This window comes from Triplophysa rosa, linkage group LG6 (assembly GCF_024868665.1).
Source record: "Triplophysa rosa linkage group LG6, Trosa_1v2, whole genome shotgun sequence".
In the NCBI taxonomy this organism is placed as follows: Eukaryota; Metazoa; Chordata; class Actinopteri; order Cypriniformes; family Nemacheilidae; genus Triplophysa; species Triplophysa rosa.
This window is the reverse complement of record NC_079895.1, coordinates 13,243,454-13,256,895: the sequence shown is the minus strand read 5'-3', so window position 1 is coordinate 13,256,895 and position 13,442 is coordinate 13,243,454. Positions and strand designations below refer to the sequence as shown.

Sequence of the window (13,442 nt, the reverse complement as noted above, 5' to 3'; positions counted from 1 at the left end):
ATTACATCCACAACATGAATAAAACTTTTAGATTTTACACATTGTCCTGGATTAAAAACTAAGCTGTGTTTTTGCTTCAACTATAGGTCCAAACCACTATCTTTAAAACACGTCCCTCCACTTTTCTAATCAATCAAGATACTATAGCTAAATAAGGATTTTTTATTCATCATTTTATAGAAATGACTGGGAAGAATGAAATGCATATGTCAGATAACAATCTTTTTAATACAAATAAAACCAAATGTAAGGATTATATGAATGTAAAAATGTCTCCAATAAGACTGCATACTGACAAAGATGTAATATTTGAAAGCAAATGAGCAGATAAGTGAGACAGCACACATTTGAGAGCAGTCACTATACTTTATTTGAGGGTAGTAGCATAAAATTTCATCTGTACATTATGTAACAATTACGTCTGATCAGGCCCTGAATGCATTAAATACTCGAGAAAGACTGGACAAAAATGGCATGTCCAGCACAACGGTAATACAGCTGCTCGCACCCAAAATAGAGAGTCTGGGTAATGTAGAGACATTCACTCAACGCTGTAATAATGTGGCCAAAAGTCCAAAAGTGTGTCTGCGAGAAAAGATGAAGAGAGAAGCTGGTCGAATCGCAGGAGAAATACTTGCATTGTCGCACCATGTTGTCTGTCGTGCTACACTGTGAGTGAAAGTCTGAGGTAAAGGATTTATTTGTTTTCGTAGTGTTTATATAAATAGTGTAAGCCAGTGGTTCTCAAACTTTTTCATTGTAAGGCCCCCTTTGTGTTAAGTGCATCACTTTGCGGCCCCCCATATAAAGACATATAATCTTAAACTTGGAATTTTAATTAAACCAAAAACATTCAGTTATACAATGCTGGAACCTCAATTCTTTTGGTTGGTGGTGTCATTTTTCTGATGTTTGATTGCATAAAATCTATGATAAATTTCGATATTTCATAAAATGCCACAAAACCTGTGCCCCCCCTGGATCCATCTTGGGGGCCCCCAGTTTGAGAACCACTGGTGTAAGCATCACGTCTCATTTATCCAGAAGAGAAAAACTAAAGTTGGGCCATGACATAAATTAATCAAACTAAAATACAGATGTACAAAATAAACATTAAAATATTTGTTTAATAATAACAATAATAATAATATCAATAAAGGATTTCTTCTTTAAGACAATTTAAAAAAACTCATGCTCTTTTCACAATCTAAAACAACATTCATATGTACAATATGATGCATTTTCAATCGAGTCTTGTACTGAATGTGGGGCTTGAAAGTTTGGCTGTTCTTGTGAGGGGAGTGTGTTCCAACAATCATCCTTTAGATCAAATTCACTAAACTGGTGATATAACCAAAGACTTTTGAACAGAAGGGAATGAGAAAGCACCTGGATAAAACACTCTATAGGCAGCAGCAGCAATCGCTCGCGCTCAGTGAATCATCTGTAGTGTTTATTACAGTCAATAACAGACGTTAGAAGATTCATTCTCAGATCAGCATGTGATCAGTGCTAACCCACTACTTTAACCAGTCAATACATTTCACAAAATCCTCCATCTTCTGAGATCAAATGCACTCTCGTTCGGCCCTTACTAGATGGCACGTGCCCTTATTAGACCAGTTGGATGAAGTAGTAGAATAAGATGGCTGAGATTGCTACAACAGAGAGAATGGATTGCATACAGTTGTATGGACCTGAACGCTGTTGGATGCGTCATCACATGCGGTGTTATGAAAGCAAAACATACCGACAGGAGAATTGTGTTAAAGGCTTTGTTCATACAACTAGCAAAAATCTGATTTTTAGTCGTACTGCATTTAGTTTCTGGTCTGAAAAACAGACAAAAAACATAATAGAATTTTTGTTAACCTTGTCCAAACCACATCCATTTGTTGTTTGCAATCAAATTTTATTTTTAAAAGTCTAGTGGTGAGGTTGCGAGTTGCAACCAACGGCTCACTCCACCACTCCCTTTCAAAGCACTACGGGGGGCTGACACAGGACTAAGATGTTGTCAGATTCTCTTCTTAGCCAAAGTCTTCTTACGACTTGCACTCTGTAGTTCAGTTTGTCCATAGGGCTACTGTAGAAACAACATGGTGCATTCCATGCAAGGGGACCCACGGTGTATGTAGATAGAAATAGCTTATTCTAAGGTAATAAAAACATAACGCTCCATTATGTAAGGTCATAGTTATATATATATATATAATATTGCATTTCAGTCAATAGTTCCTCCAAAAAAATACTCATTGGCCCTTCAAGGAGCGTTTATGGTCATTCAGGACAAAATCTGGACTTTTTTTCTCTCACACGTGGAATTCCCCATGCACAGACTGAATGAAAAAACTTCGAGTGCACCTCAATTTCAATTATCCCATTTCTTTCCGCAGTGGCGGGTACTCTTTCTTTTCTGTTGCCTTCAAATGTTTGCGATCAAAACCATCCAGTTAAAAAAACAAATCAGATTTATGTGCAGTATGAACAAAGCCCAAGAGCAGCAACAGAGAAGCGGTTTATTAGAAATACTTGCTGACCCGACAGCAGAGAGAATTACTGCATGTGTCCGGCCCCCTAACAGCATATTTTTAGTTTAATACTCTCAGACAACTGGACGCCATAACATATGCATAGCAGTGTCATAAGCGACTTCAGTTCATGATGTACACGTTTATGGTCTTAAAGCGATCTGCTAGGCGCTTGTATTTTACCACATTGGAAGTGGCCTGTGAGCTGTGAAACAGTCCCTGCTTGTGATGTTATTGCACGTAATATGACCGCACTGATAAGGTGTTATTATGCATACACAATATAACAAGGGTCACCAGAATGGCACCAGAGGGCTCAAAGCAAAGGGAAACGCTTCCTGAGACATACTGAGATACAGTTCTTGTAGATGTGTGTAGAAGGTCGCCTGGCCGCTGATCTGAAACCAGTTTAACAGCATCACTTGTGAGTTCGGAGGCTGGTTGTAGCGCAGCGCTTGAGGGTGTCTTGCATGGCATAAGCGGACGGTGACCAGGATTGGACGATTCCACACGCAAATGGAAATAAAACTGAAGAGTGACAGACAAAAGACCGGGAATATTTTGATACAAAAATGAATAAAAGGGGTTTTATGACTGCTGATGAGATTTCATGCACGAGCCTTACGTGATCAGGTTAAAAAAGTAAAGAGTTAAAAGAAAGGAAAAGAAAACACAAAGGCATGCACATACGTCAACGCTGTGAGGACACTGCAAAACTATATTGGTAAGTGCTTGTGTATTATTTTCACAAAATTCATATTTCCAGGGATTTTTTCTTCTCATCAGGTCTCGATGAAGGTCAAAAAACTGATTTAACAAATGGTCACAATGCCGAGAAACAAAGTATCACATTATAAACAGCAGGGCGACACAGAAAACAACTCAAAGAAAGAAGGCAGAACACTGGTTTATGAATGGCCATCGTTTCTTGGCATAATCTGTCATATAAAAAACGTTTTTCCCGTATTTAAAAAGCTTTCGTGCCAAACGGAGGTCATCGAAAAGCCTCTTGTTTTATATCATATAGTGTTACAAAACAAACGCATTATTAGGATGAGAAACTGAGGTATACCTTGTCGAGAGGTTGGTGGTTATCAGACAGAAACTCTGAGAAGCTTTCAGAGGAAACATGTTGATTTGGGTTTTACCGTCACCCTTTCTGTTGATATCTGTACAGCAGCGTCACACTACACATTCAAGAAGCTGTTTCGTATTGGCATAACAATAGTCATTCAGACAAACACATCAAATGTGTCCTTGTTTCTTTTTTGTTTGCTTTTATACATGGATGTCGCCCCTTTGAAATGCCGTGTGGAGTCTGGTTTCGTCCTCAAACGGGCAAAGTTTCGTCTCCGCAAACGGTTTCGTTTTCGACGCGGGGACCTCGTGTCGAATTATAATCCATCCATCCAGTGCCCCGTGATTGTAGTTTTTATATACACACATACACTAACACAGCTGTCTGCTGGGATTCGGTGTAGAATTCATCATCTGCATCGATCCAGCCGTAAGCACAAGATAATCACCCAGCATGTCTGAAGCTAGCCGGTCAGAACAGCAGTCAAACATCACGGATGTGTCTTTTCTGTTCGGTCAGCCCGCAATTCACATGCTGAAATCCTCTAGTCATAGACTAGACTCCTTAGGGGGGTAGTCCACGTTGGTCACCATGGTTACAACGGTGACTATTTCCTCCGGGGCGGAGACGCTGGTCTGTCGCTGCATCTGGACCACGCGCTCCTCAACGCATCCCGCGGAGAGCCGCGCCTCTGCCTCGTGGTCCCAACACTCCTCTATGGTCTCGCACAGCATGGCCAAACCCTGAGAGAGAAATAAACGTGTTCGTATATGAGACAAAACTCAATAAATCTGGAGGGATAGGTGTGGATGTTACGTACCGCATGTTTCTGCCAGCACTCCCTGAGGGTGGGCCGAAGTTTTTTGTGGACCACCACCTCCTGCATGTCTTCCAGTGTGGGATGCTGCCCCACCTCTTCTTCGAAAGGCAGCATGTACTCATCAACAGGACCTTCAGAAACCACCCAAAACATGCTTAGCTGTGTGTACTGTATAAGTAATATAACAGATACATTTGATATCATTTTAATATAACATCTTTTAGAAGACCAGCGGTTTATACCATCAGACGCAGTGCAGCGAGACGCCAGCTCCCACAGCACCAGCCCCACCGCATACATGTCTATCCTGAGGAAAGCATCTCGCTGGAAATTGATGGCCCCCTCAAGCACCTCCGGGGCCATGTAGCGCCTGGTTCCCACCTGAAAAACACAAAGATCCCTTTTTGATGAGCTGAAACATGCAAGTCTGAATGTCCTGTTTTGAGAACAACATCTTTGTTTGTAGTGTTTGTTCATAATGAAATGCGAAGGTAGCTCTTAGTAACAATGTGGTGACTTGTAATGTTTAAAGTCCGGGTAAAGAGAATGCTGAGAATTGTTGCTAAACACCATATAGATGTTAGAAATGTATTGCTTAAACACATTACAAAGTCTCAGAAGTATGTAGTACTGAATTGTGGAGTTCTTCACCAATTCTCTGTTCAGGATTTTTTGGGCGGGGCTAAAACGGTGGATCGATGACGCAAAGAAGCGTCCGAGCATGCATGGGCCCTCCCCTATCACAAGAGCGCCTAGCATCAGGCATCTGCTCAATCACGAGCTCAGGGTTGAAAGCTATCACGCACACAGCTATCTGTCACTTAAGTTACTATGTGTGTTTATACGTGTATCATTGGTAGTTTTTTCAATAGAATTGAATAAGGTATAGGCAGGTAATGACATTCCGACATACACATAAATCACATTCAAATACAAACACCAGAAGGAGAACAGCACGCACACCAGATGATCTGAACAGCTGCCTCTCCATTAAAGCTCACCTGACCGTGAGTGTCCCCAGCTGACTTCCCCGCCTCAAACCTCAGAGCCAAACCGAAGTCAGCTATACAGGCTGTCAAGTTCGTCTTCAGCAGCACATTCTTGCTTTTAATATCCCTGCGCACACAAAATATACAGTAATGAATATGTCGTAACAATACATTACCTTAAATCTATGCATCCACATTCTGAGAAAGGACATCTGATTGAGAATAAGTTCTACAACAATTAAAAGTTGATCTATTTATTCATTCTTTAGATCATTTATCGAAACTGACCCAAAACCACCATATTGGTGCATCCCTAAACACAGACAAAAAATTATATCATTTTGATCAAGGCAATGATTTTTTCAAGCTTTTGGTGAGTGGTGCAGTCTAACCTGTGTGCGATGGCCGCTTTGTGTCCGTCTCTGTGTCCCGGGATGTCAGCGTGCAGGTAAGCCAGTCCTCGAGCCATGGTCTGACCAATGTGACACAGCTCATTCCACGTCACCACATTTGCCTTCAGGTAGTCTGACAGAGATCCCTGCAGACAGACAAAAGATGTCAGGGGTCAGTCACAGCTCTACATCAGCTTACAGCACACACAGAAAACACTTTAATTCTTATGAAAAGATAAGAAAAATGTAACGCAGCAGTAACACCCAGACTGACAGCTGATGATAGTGTCTGCAGAATTCACTTTAAATACCAGTGTGCATATTTTGAAATTCAGTGCTTAGCCAAAAGATTATTGTTATTATCCTTATTTTAAATATTTATTCTATAAACTGATTTAGACTCATTCATGCATCAATTTAATCAGGGGTGTACCTTTGGTTTGAGAAGTGGTGGGGGACACGAAATGTTTTTGATTTGAATCCTATAACAAATTCAAAATACCTATGCTTTGCGTTGTTTTTTGATTGTTTGGATGAAACCAAAATGTGTTTTTATTGTGTAGCAAAAGTTGATGTTCATGAAGGGGGAAAATGCAAGTTTTGACTGAGAAACGGAGGAAAACATGGCTTGTAAACCTGAATCTGTGGTCGGAAGGAGACGAGCAGGATGACTTTCTAAAATGCTTACGAGGTTTAACGTACCTAAACAACGACCAGGGAATCCCCTGGTCAAGCCTTGTCATAAACACTAACTGCTGTTAAAAGAACGAGTCCTTATTAAACCAAGAAAGTAATAACTCATGCGTTACGCGTTTCTTCCCCATAGAAGTCCATTATAAGGAAACAGCTTAACATAGCCTACCGAAACAACGACCACGTAAAAACAATTTTCTATTAAATTCAAATCAAAACCACATGATTGAAAACAATCTTTTAGTGATCTATTTTTAGAGTGTGCACGCGACGCGTGCATCGACACAGGCAGACTCTCTGTGTCCTGCTCATCCTAGTACTTCGAAAATTCGAAAATGAGGGGGACACGAACAGGATTTCGAAAAGTGATGGGGACATGTCCCCCTGTCCCCAGTGGAAATTACGCCCCTGAATTTAATGTAATGGCCGTTCTGCCACTTGACTCTATCTGATTGTAAAGAACGTCTGAAAGAGAAGACCTCCACAACTAAATGCTTTTCAACTAAATAAAGACAACACTACAAATGTATGGTTAGAATCTTTCATTAGATCAACAACAGTCATAAAAATGGTACATGATATTTCTCTTTAACATTTACCAGTGTCATATTTAGTTTACACCTCTCTGCTGGTGGAGGAAAAAATTAAAGATGAAATAAGGCAATACTTTTTAAAGTATTTATTAACCTTGTGTAGACAATTTACACATGATTGCAAAAGAATATAACATCTTGTAAAGAGACGGGTCAAAAATAATTTGTGAACTTTCACCACAAACCTTCTCGTGATAAGCAGTGATGAGCCACAGCTCAATGTCCAGGTTGCTTCCTCTCTTCTCTGCCCCCATGAAATGCAGAACGTTCTCGTGCCTCATGCCCGGAAGATTGTAAATATCATACTCATTCTGCCAAGACAGCTTGTCCTGTGAAGCAAGGCATGATGGGAAATTTGATAGAATAATGATACTATGGAAAAAACCCTCAAAATTGGAGCTTCCAAGTGATCGTTCAAGAAATTACAGAGCCTTACGTTTACAGTCAACTTGGGTTCTTTAAGTGATAGTCAGATTATCACAAACAGTATATGGCTTTTTGTGTGCAAGACATACATGTTAACCTCTGAAATGTGTGCTAAGGAGCATGAATCTGTGGGTTTAAGGGCTGACACAAGGCTCAGCTTCACAATAAGCCTCTTTTACATGAGTCGGAAACTACGTCACCACAGGGTAAAGCAACTTCCCCTACAGATTAAACCCCATTGTAATATAATGCCCTTGTGTCATTTCAAGGTACTTACGTTTATCTGTACTATCTTTTTTTGAAGTGAAGTGAAAGTGACCTATTTGTGAGGTATGGTGACCCATACCCGAAATGTGACCTCTGCATTTAACCCATCCAGAGAGTAGTGAACACACAAACAGTAATTCAAGATTTGCGACTTTCATCTATATTAAACATAAAAATGTATATCTGTGCGTTTATCTGTTTTGTGCACTCAGATTGCTAATATTCATTTAAGTGTTTTGAGTTTATACATCCCAGCTCGCGTGTTATTTAAACGTGATCGCGTCACTGTATTATAAGAAATTTCTTTAAAATGCTGATACACTGTTAACATGGAGAGTAACTCGTTAATATTTGTTAGTAAATAAGATATCATAAACTGCTAAGGTAAGGTTTCTTTTTTTATTGCAATTAAAATACGGTTCTTTGTTCATTCATAATACCAAATGTAAAATGTTAAAGCTTAAATTGTGAAAACGTGATAAATGTAGAACTTTAAAATGAACCAAGGTTAAGAAATACAAAGTATTACATTGCGCTGTAACCAATATTAATAAATTAGACCTTATTATAAAATGCTTACCATAAACAGCTGTATTGTCCTTCTCCAATCTTTTAATGGGTCGCTTTTAGGGATGCTCACATTGACCGTTTAACCGTTAAGCGATCGTTAAAATTTAGACCGGTTAATACTATCAGTTAAACGATTTAAAAGGTATGTTTATTTTAAGTTAAATAATATTAATAATATTTTTTTAATACTAAAATAATGTAATAATACGTTTTTAAATAACTATTAAATCGTACATGTTTTTAGTTTTCTGTATGGTGAAAGAAAAACATGCTAAGCATTAACTCACGGAGCGTGCAAACGCGTGCGACTAGGTGTAAATGCCCTCCGAAACATTTTCGAGACTGATTAAAATCCGATCACGCAAGTCACTCGACGAAACTGGACACGTGTAATTCATCTGATTGTTGAGGCCACCTTTGTCAGGGCTTTACTCCTCCAAACGGAGTGTCACTGGCAGCCTTGCTCAAGCTCAAGTTCTTTGTTTTAAATGTAGACACGGGACAGTTGCGCTCACAACGTGCGCTGTGACATTCTCTGTCTTCCCGGCGTGTATACGAAGGCGTATGCGGTGGACAAACGTGACCTCCGGAGGACGCAGCCTTCGAAATGAGACGCAGCATGTATTTTTTAATTCCAAGTTATTATTAAAATCTTTTTGGTTAATGGTTAATGTTCGGATAACGAGCGTCGGTTCTCGGTTAGGGAAATTAGCCGAAATGAGCATCCCTAGTCATATTTCAATACTGCACATAAGATTCTAATGTTCCTGAATAATCATGGTCTTCCGTTTATTTTGATATATACATAAACAATTATTACACTCCCCTATCACAGTATTTATTTACCCTGCGTCGAACGATGCGGAAGTCAAAAACCCTGAAGGGTGAGAAAGGCCTATCGGCTGTGTAATTGCTTAAGCCAGTTACATTAACTCAGCAGCTTTAGAAGCAAGATTCTCTAGCAAGGGGTCCAGCAGGTACCTGAATTGGGAAGACCTTCACTGCCACATAGTCATTGAGCAGCTGAGCCTTCCACACGCAGCCGAAGCGCCCCCTAGCTTTGATTTCCAACAACTGCAGTGGCTTTTGGATCAAGGTGGGAGACGGTGGCATGGGTGCAGGGTCCTGAAAGACAATATAAAAGAGGGTTTGGATGATTATTTTGACCACCACTAAGTAAAAAACGGTGCAGACATCCAGATCTCAGATGGTTTTGCATTGGACATCAAGTACAGTAAATTGTACATTGAATTATATAAATATTGCCATGACCTGCATAGGTAGCCAAAACAAATTGTATTTTTTTTGGCTGTATCGTCCGGTTTTACTTCAACATGCATGGCTTTGTTTATAGTTTTGAAGGATAAAGGCATGTCAAACATCCCTTCCATATTGACATCTGCCTAATTTGGCTAGATTCAGAAACAGATTTAGTTGTGCCAAATTACATTCTCATGTTCAAGAGTTAACAAGTCTATTAATTTTGCCATTCTAATTGGTTTAATTACTTGGCGTTATTTGCATTATCATGTTAGATTCCTTGCTGTTTGTGGCTCAGACCTAGAATGTAGATTTTGGGTTTGCATTCTGAATAATATGATTTTTGAACACACAAGGTTATTAGAGGCATCATCCTGTATAAGAGCATTTAAAGGAAAAGTTCACACAACAATGAAAATTCTGTCATCATTTACTCATCTTCAAGTTGTTCCAAATCTGTATAAATTTTTAAACACAAAAGAAGATACTTTGAAGAATTTAGGAAAGCAAACAGTTCTGGGGCACTTTTGACTAACATTGTAATTTTTCCTACTATGGTAGTCAATGGTGGGCCAAGAAGTGTTGGGTTACAAGCATTCTTCCAAATATCTTTCTCTGTGTTCATTGGAACAAAGAAATTTAAACAGATTTGGAACAACTTGAGGGTGAGAAATGATGACAAAATTTTCATTTTAGTGTGAACTGTCCCTTTAAAACTCACTCTGAAGGGCCTTCCAATGTGACCATTACAAGAAAACACTTCAACCCCATAATTCTCTTTACAGGACACAAGCTTAAAAAAATGGAAGTACATGAGCAATGCATAAAAATACATAAAAACAAACAATAAACAAAATAAAATCGTTTTTTGTGCTTACAAAACAAACAAAATAGTGAAGCATCAACTACCATCTATTGATCCCAGTGTCATGAAATGAATTCCTAAGGGCTGTATGAAATCCCATTTTAAAGGGGTTTGGGGTCAGTCATGCCAGATTCTCGGTTCCATTCACTTAAACTTGTGGACATGCAAACAAAGGCGGATGGGTTATGCAAGCACATGCAAATTTTTCTCTTTCGTTGCATACTATACTTATGCTTGGTGACCTCGGACTAGCAAATGAGTTGTTTGGATCTCAATCCTCATTGTCACACATTGACCTGTTGAAATGTTGCCAGTTTCCCATCATGCTGTTTAAATAAAACAAAGTTTGGAGAAATACAGAAACTGCACAGCTCTAGGAAACTGATGTAAATAGTATATTTTGATGATCTGAATTTGAGTCAGCAAATGTCTCAAGATATTAAAATCTAGTGCGACTGCCAACTTGACCCTTTTTATGAAATAAGAAATACAGTATAATGATGGGGATAATGACTTTCCAATGGGCCGCACCCACTCTTATAGGCAAGGGGAAGTGAACACATCATAGCACGTAAACCCGGCAGAAGAACTGCTCAAGGGCAGAACAGCTGCGCTTTGCACCAGGATTTTAAAATACTGAAACAGATCCATGCAAATGTTGTGGCTGGTGCCGAAACCACACATTGACAACACTACTGCAACAGGTACAGTATCTGAAAAAGAAACATGCAAATATACAAGCATTGTCACACAGAAGTGTTTTGTTAAATGGTGTAAAGGGGGGCATTGCACTGCGGCTGAGCTGCATTAAGCTCGGACAGAAGGGGCTTATGGGAGTTGCAGTTGAAAGCTAGTTACACATCACTTAAGCAGCTGACCCAGTATGTGGGGTCGTGAAATGCACTGGCACTATGGCATCAACATGTAAAATCTTAGTAAGGTGGTCACAATGACTGAGAACTTTCTGATGATGCTTTGTGTAAGTACAGTGCAGTTCACATTGTAGGAACCTGTCTTCACCCAACATGACCTTTTCTGACCAACCGCTCTTCATTAGAGGACTGTTGCAAGACTGTTTCCTGCTTATCAAACAAGCTAATCCTTGTTTTTTCAGTGAATTATTAAGTGACTTAAGAGATAGAGAGCGCATCAGGACATCGCACTGGCCCTTCCTCAAGACAAAAAGGTCAATTTTACATTAGGTCACATTGCGCCACAAAATCCAAATATATTTTTTTTTGCATGAAGAAAACGACTATTTCTAGGACCGTTTTGCCCCATTATTTACATGAGAATTATGTTACATTCTTTTCAAGACATTTTACCTTTGAGAGTTATTGTAATTCAAATTCTCATTAGAATGTATTTTCTGTAGTACATTCATATTTTACTGTATATAATAAACAAATATTGTTGATGCAATGATTTTTTTTACTTTAAGAAGCACAATTTAAAGCAACGCAACATACTACAATGTTGCATTAATACTTTGAGATTAAAATAATAGTTTTCTTCATGTTTTCATGAAATAGCCTTCAATTTCTTAAAGGAACAGTTTACCCAAAAATGAAAATTCTGTCTTCATTTACTCGCCCTCAAGTTGTTCCAATCTGTATAAATTTCTTTGTTCTTGCATAGTAGAAAAGATTTCTTTGTAAGAAAGAAGATATTTTGAAGAATGTAGGAAAGCAAACAGTTCTTAGGTAGTCAATCGTGGCCAAGAACTGTTTGGTTACAAGCATTCTTCCAAATATCGTTCTGTGTTCATCGGAACAAAGACATTTATTCAGATTTGGAACAACTCAAAGGTGAGTAAACGATGACAGAATTTTTATCATTGGGTGAACTGTCCCTTTAAGGCAAAATCTAATGTTTTGCTCTTTTCTGTTGAATTTGGAATTATTTTGAATACACTCTTAAAAACTTGGAACCAAACACTTAACCCAAAATGGTTGGGTACCAACCAGTGTTGTAATGTAACGAAGTACAAATACTTCGTTACTGTACTTAAGTAGAATTTTCACATATCTGTACTTTACTCGTTATTTATATTTCTGACAACTTTCATTTTTACTCCACTACATTTCCTAAATAAAATGTGTACTTTTACTCTGATACATTTCTCCTAATCATCTTCGTTACTCGTTACTACAAATTAAAGAATTTTCAGAACAAATATGAGTTGGTGACGTAATGCCTGTTTGTTGTCATGTCAACCGCCAAGCACGATGAAGAAGAAGTCCTGCTTGTCCGGGCATGTCACATTATTGATGCCATCATGGAAGCACCTGCTGCAGGCTCTGCTGCTAACGTTACCACTCCGGTAGCAGATGACGAGCATTTCGACTTGGCGAACTTAGTGAACTCCGAGGAGGTGACGAAGATAACGTTACACACCCGTGGCCATATTTGCAAGAAATATTTTCGTACATTGGAGTGAAAAATTCTTCCTACCGGATTAAGTGCGGGTTTCCATCACTCTGGTTTTATTCGCATTTTGAAGTTTCGCATCAGAAACGAGTGATGGAAACGCCAAATTTCAAATTAAAACCCCTTAATTCGCAAAAAAGTTTTTACGCTCGCTTGAGGTGGTTTTTCATTTTTGCGAAAAAGGGTTAATGCGAATAATGGGAGATGGAAACGCATTTGCTGAATAAATTCCTCCAAAAAGTCACGTAACTGCACTATGAGACGGCCGGTGTAACCTGACTAACCAGAGTAATGATCTTGTGACACAGCATCAGAAATGTTGTGATGGTCATTCTTAAACGCCTGAGCAAAGTCGTCAAGTATTTCTGTAATTGCCTCTTAGAACTGTCACGACTGTGTTTCCCGAACAGCAGGCATCCACAAAAGCAGCGCATTTATTGAGTTTCCTAATCTTCTGCTTGTGCAAGTATTATTATATATGAAAACTATTATATTCAGTGGCTTCTCTTACTTTTCTTACTGATATTT

At 39.0% G+C, this 13,442-nt stretch overlaps 1 protein-coding gene across 4 annotated transcripts in view; it reads right to left on the bottom strand.

Annotated features, from left to right (window-relative positions):
• Nucleotides 1-327: 327 nt before the first annotated feature.
• The window catches only part of acvr2aa (activin A receptor type 2Aa), a 43,793-nt gene continuing 30,678 nt past the window's right edge, over nucleotides 328-13,442 (bottom strand). For all 4 annotated transcript variants that reach the window (XM_057336356.1, XM_057336358.1, XM_057336357.1 and 1 more), the window contains 7 exons: nucleotides 9,341-9,484; nucleotides 7,282-7,425; nucleotides 5,811-5,956; nucleotides 5,431-5,545; nucleotides 4,672-4,810; nucleotides 4,430-4,560; nucleotides 328-4,352 (listed from right to left, as the gene is read on the bottom strand). In XM_057336356.1, coding sequence (XP_057192339.1) covers nucleotides 4,158-4,352; nucleotides 4,430-4,560; nucleotides 4,672-4,810; nucleotides 5,431-5,545; nucleotides 5,811-5,956; nucleotides 7,282-7,425; nucleotides 9,341-9,484 — 1,014 coding nt within the window. In that variant the 3' untranslated portion in view covers nucleotides 328-4,157. The remainder of the gene's footprint in view (nucleotides 4,353-4,429; nucleotides 4,561-4,671; nucleotides 4,811-5,430; nucleotides 5,546-5,810; nucleotides 5,957-7,281; nucleotides 7,426-9,340; nucleotides 9,485-13,442) is intronic.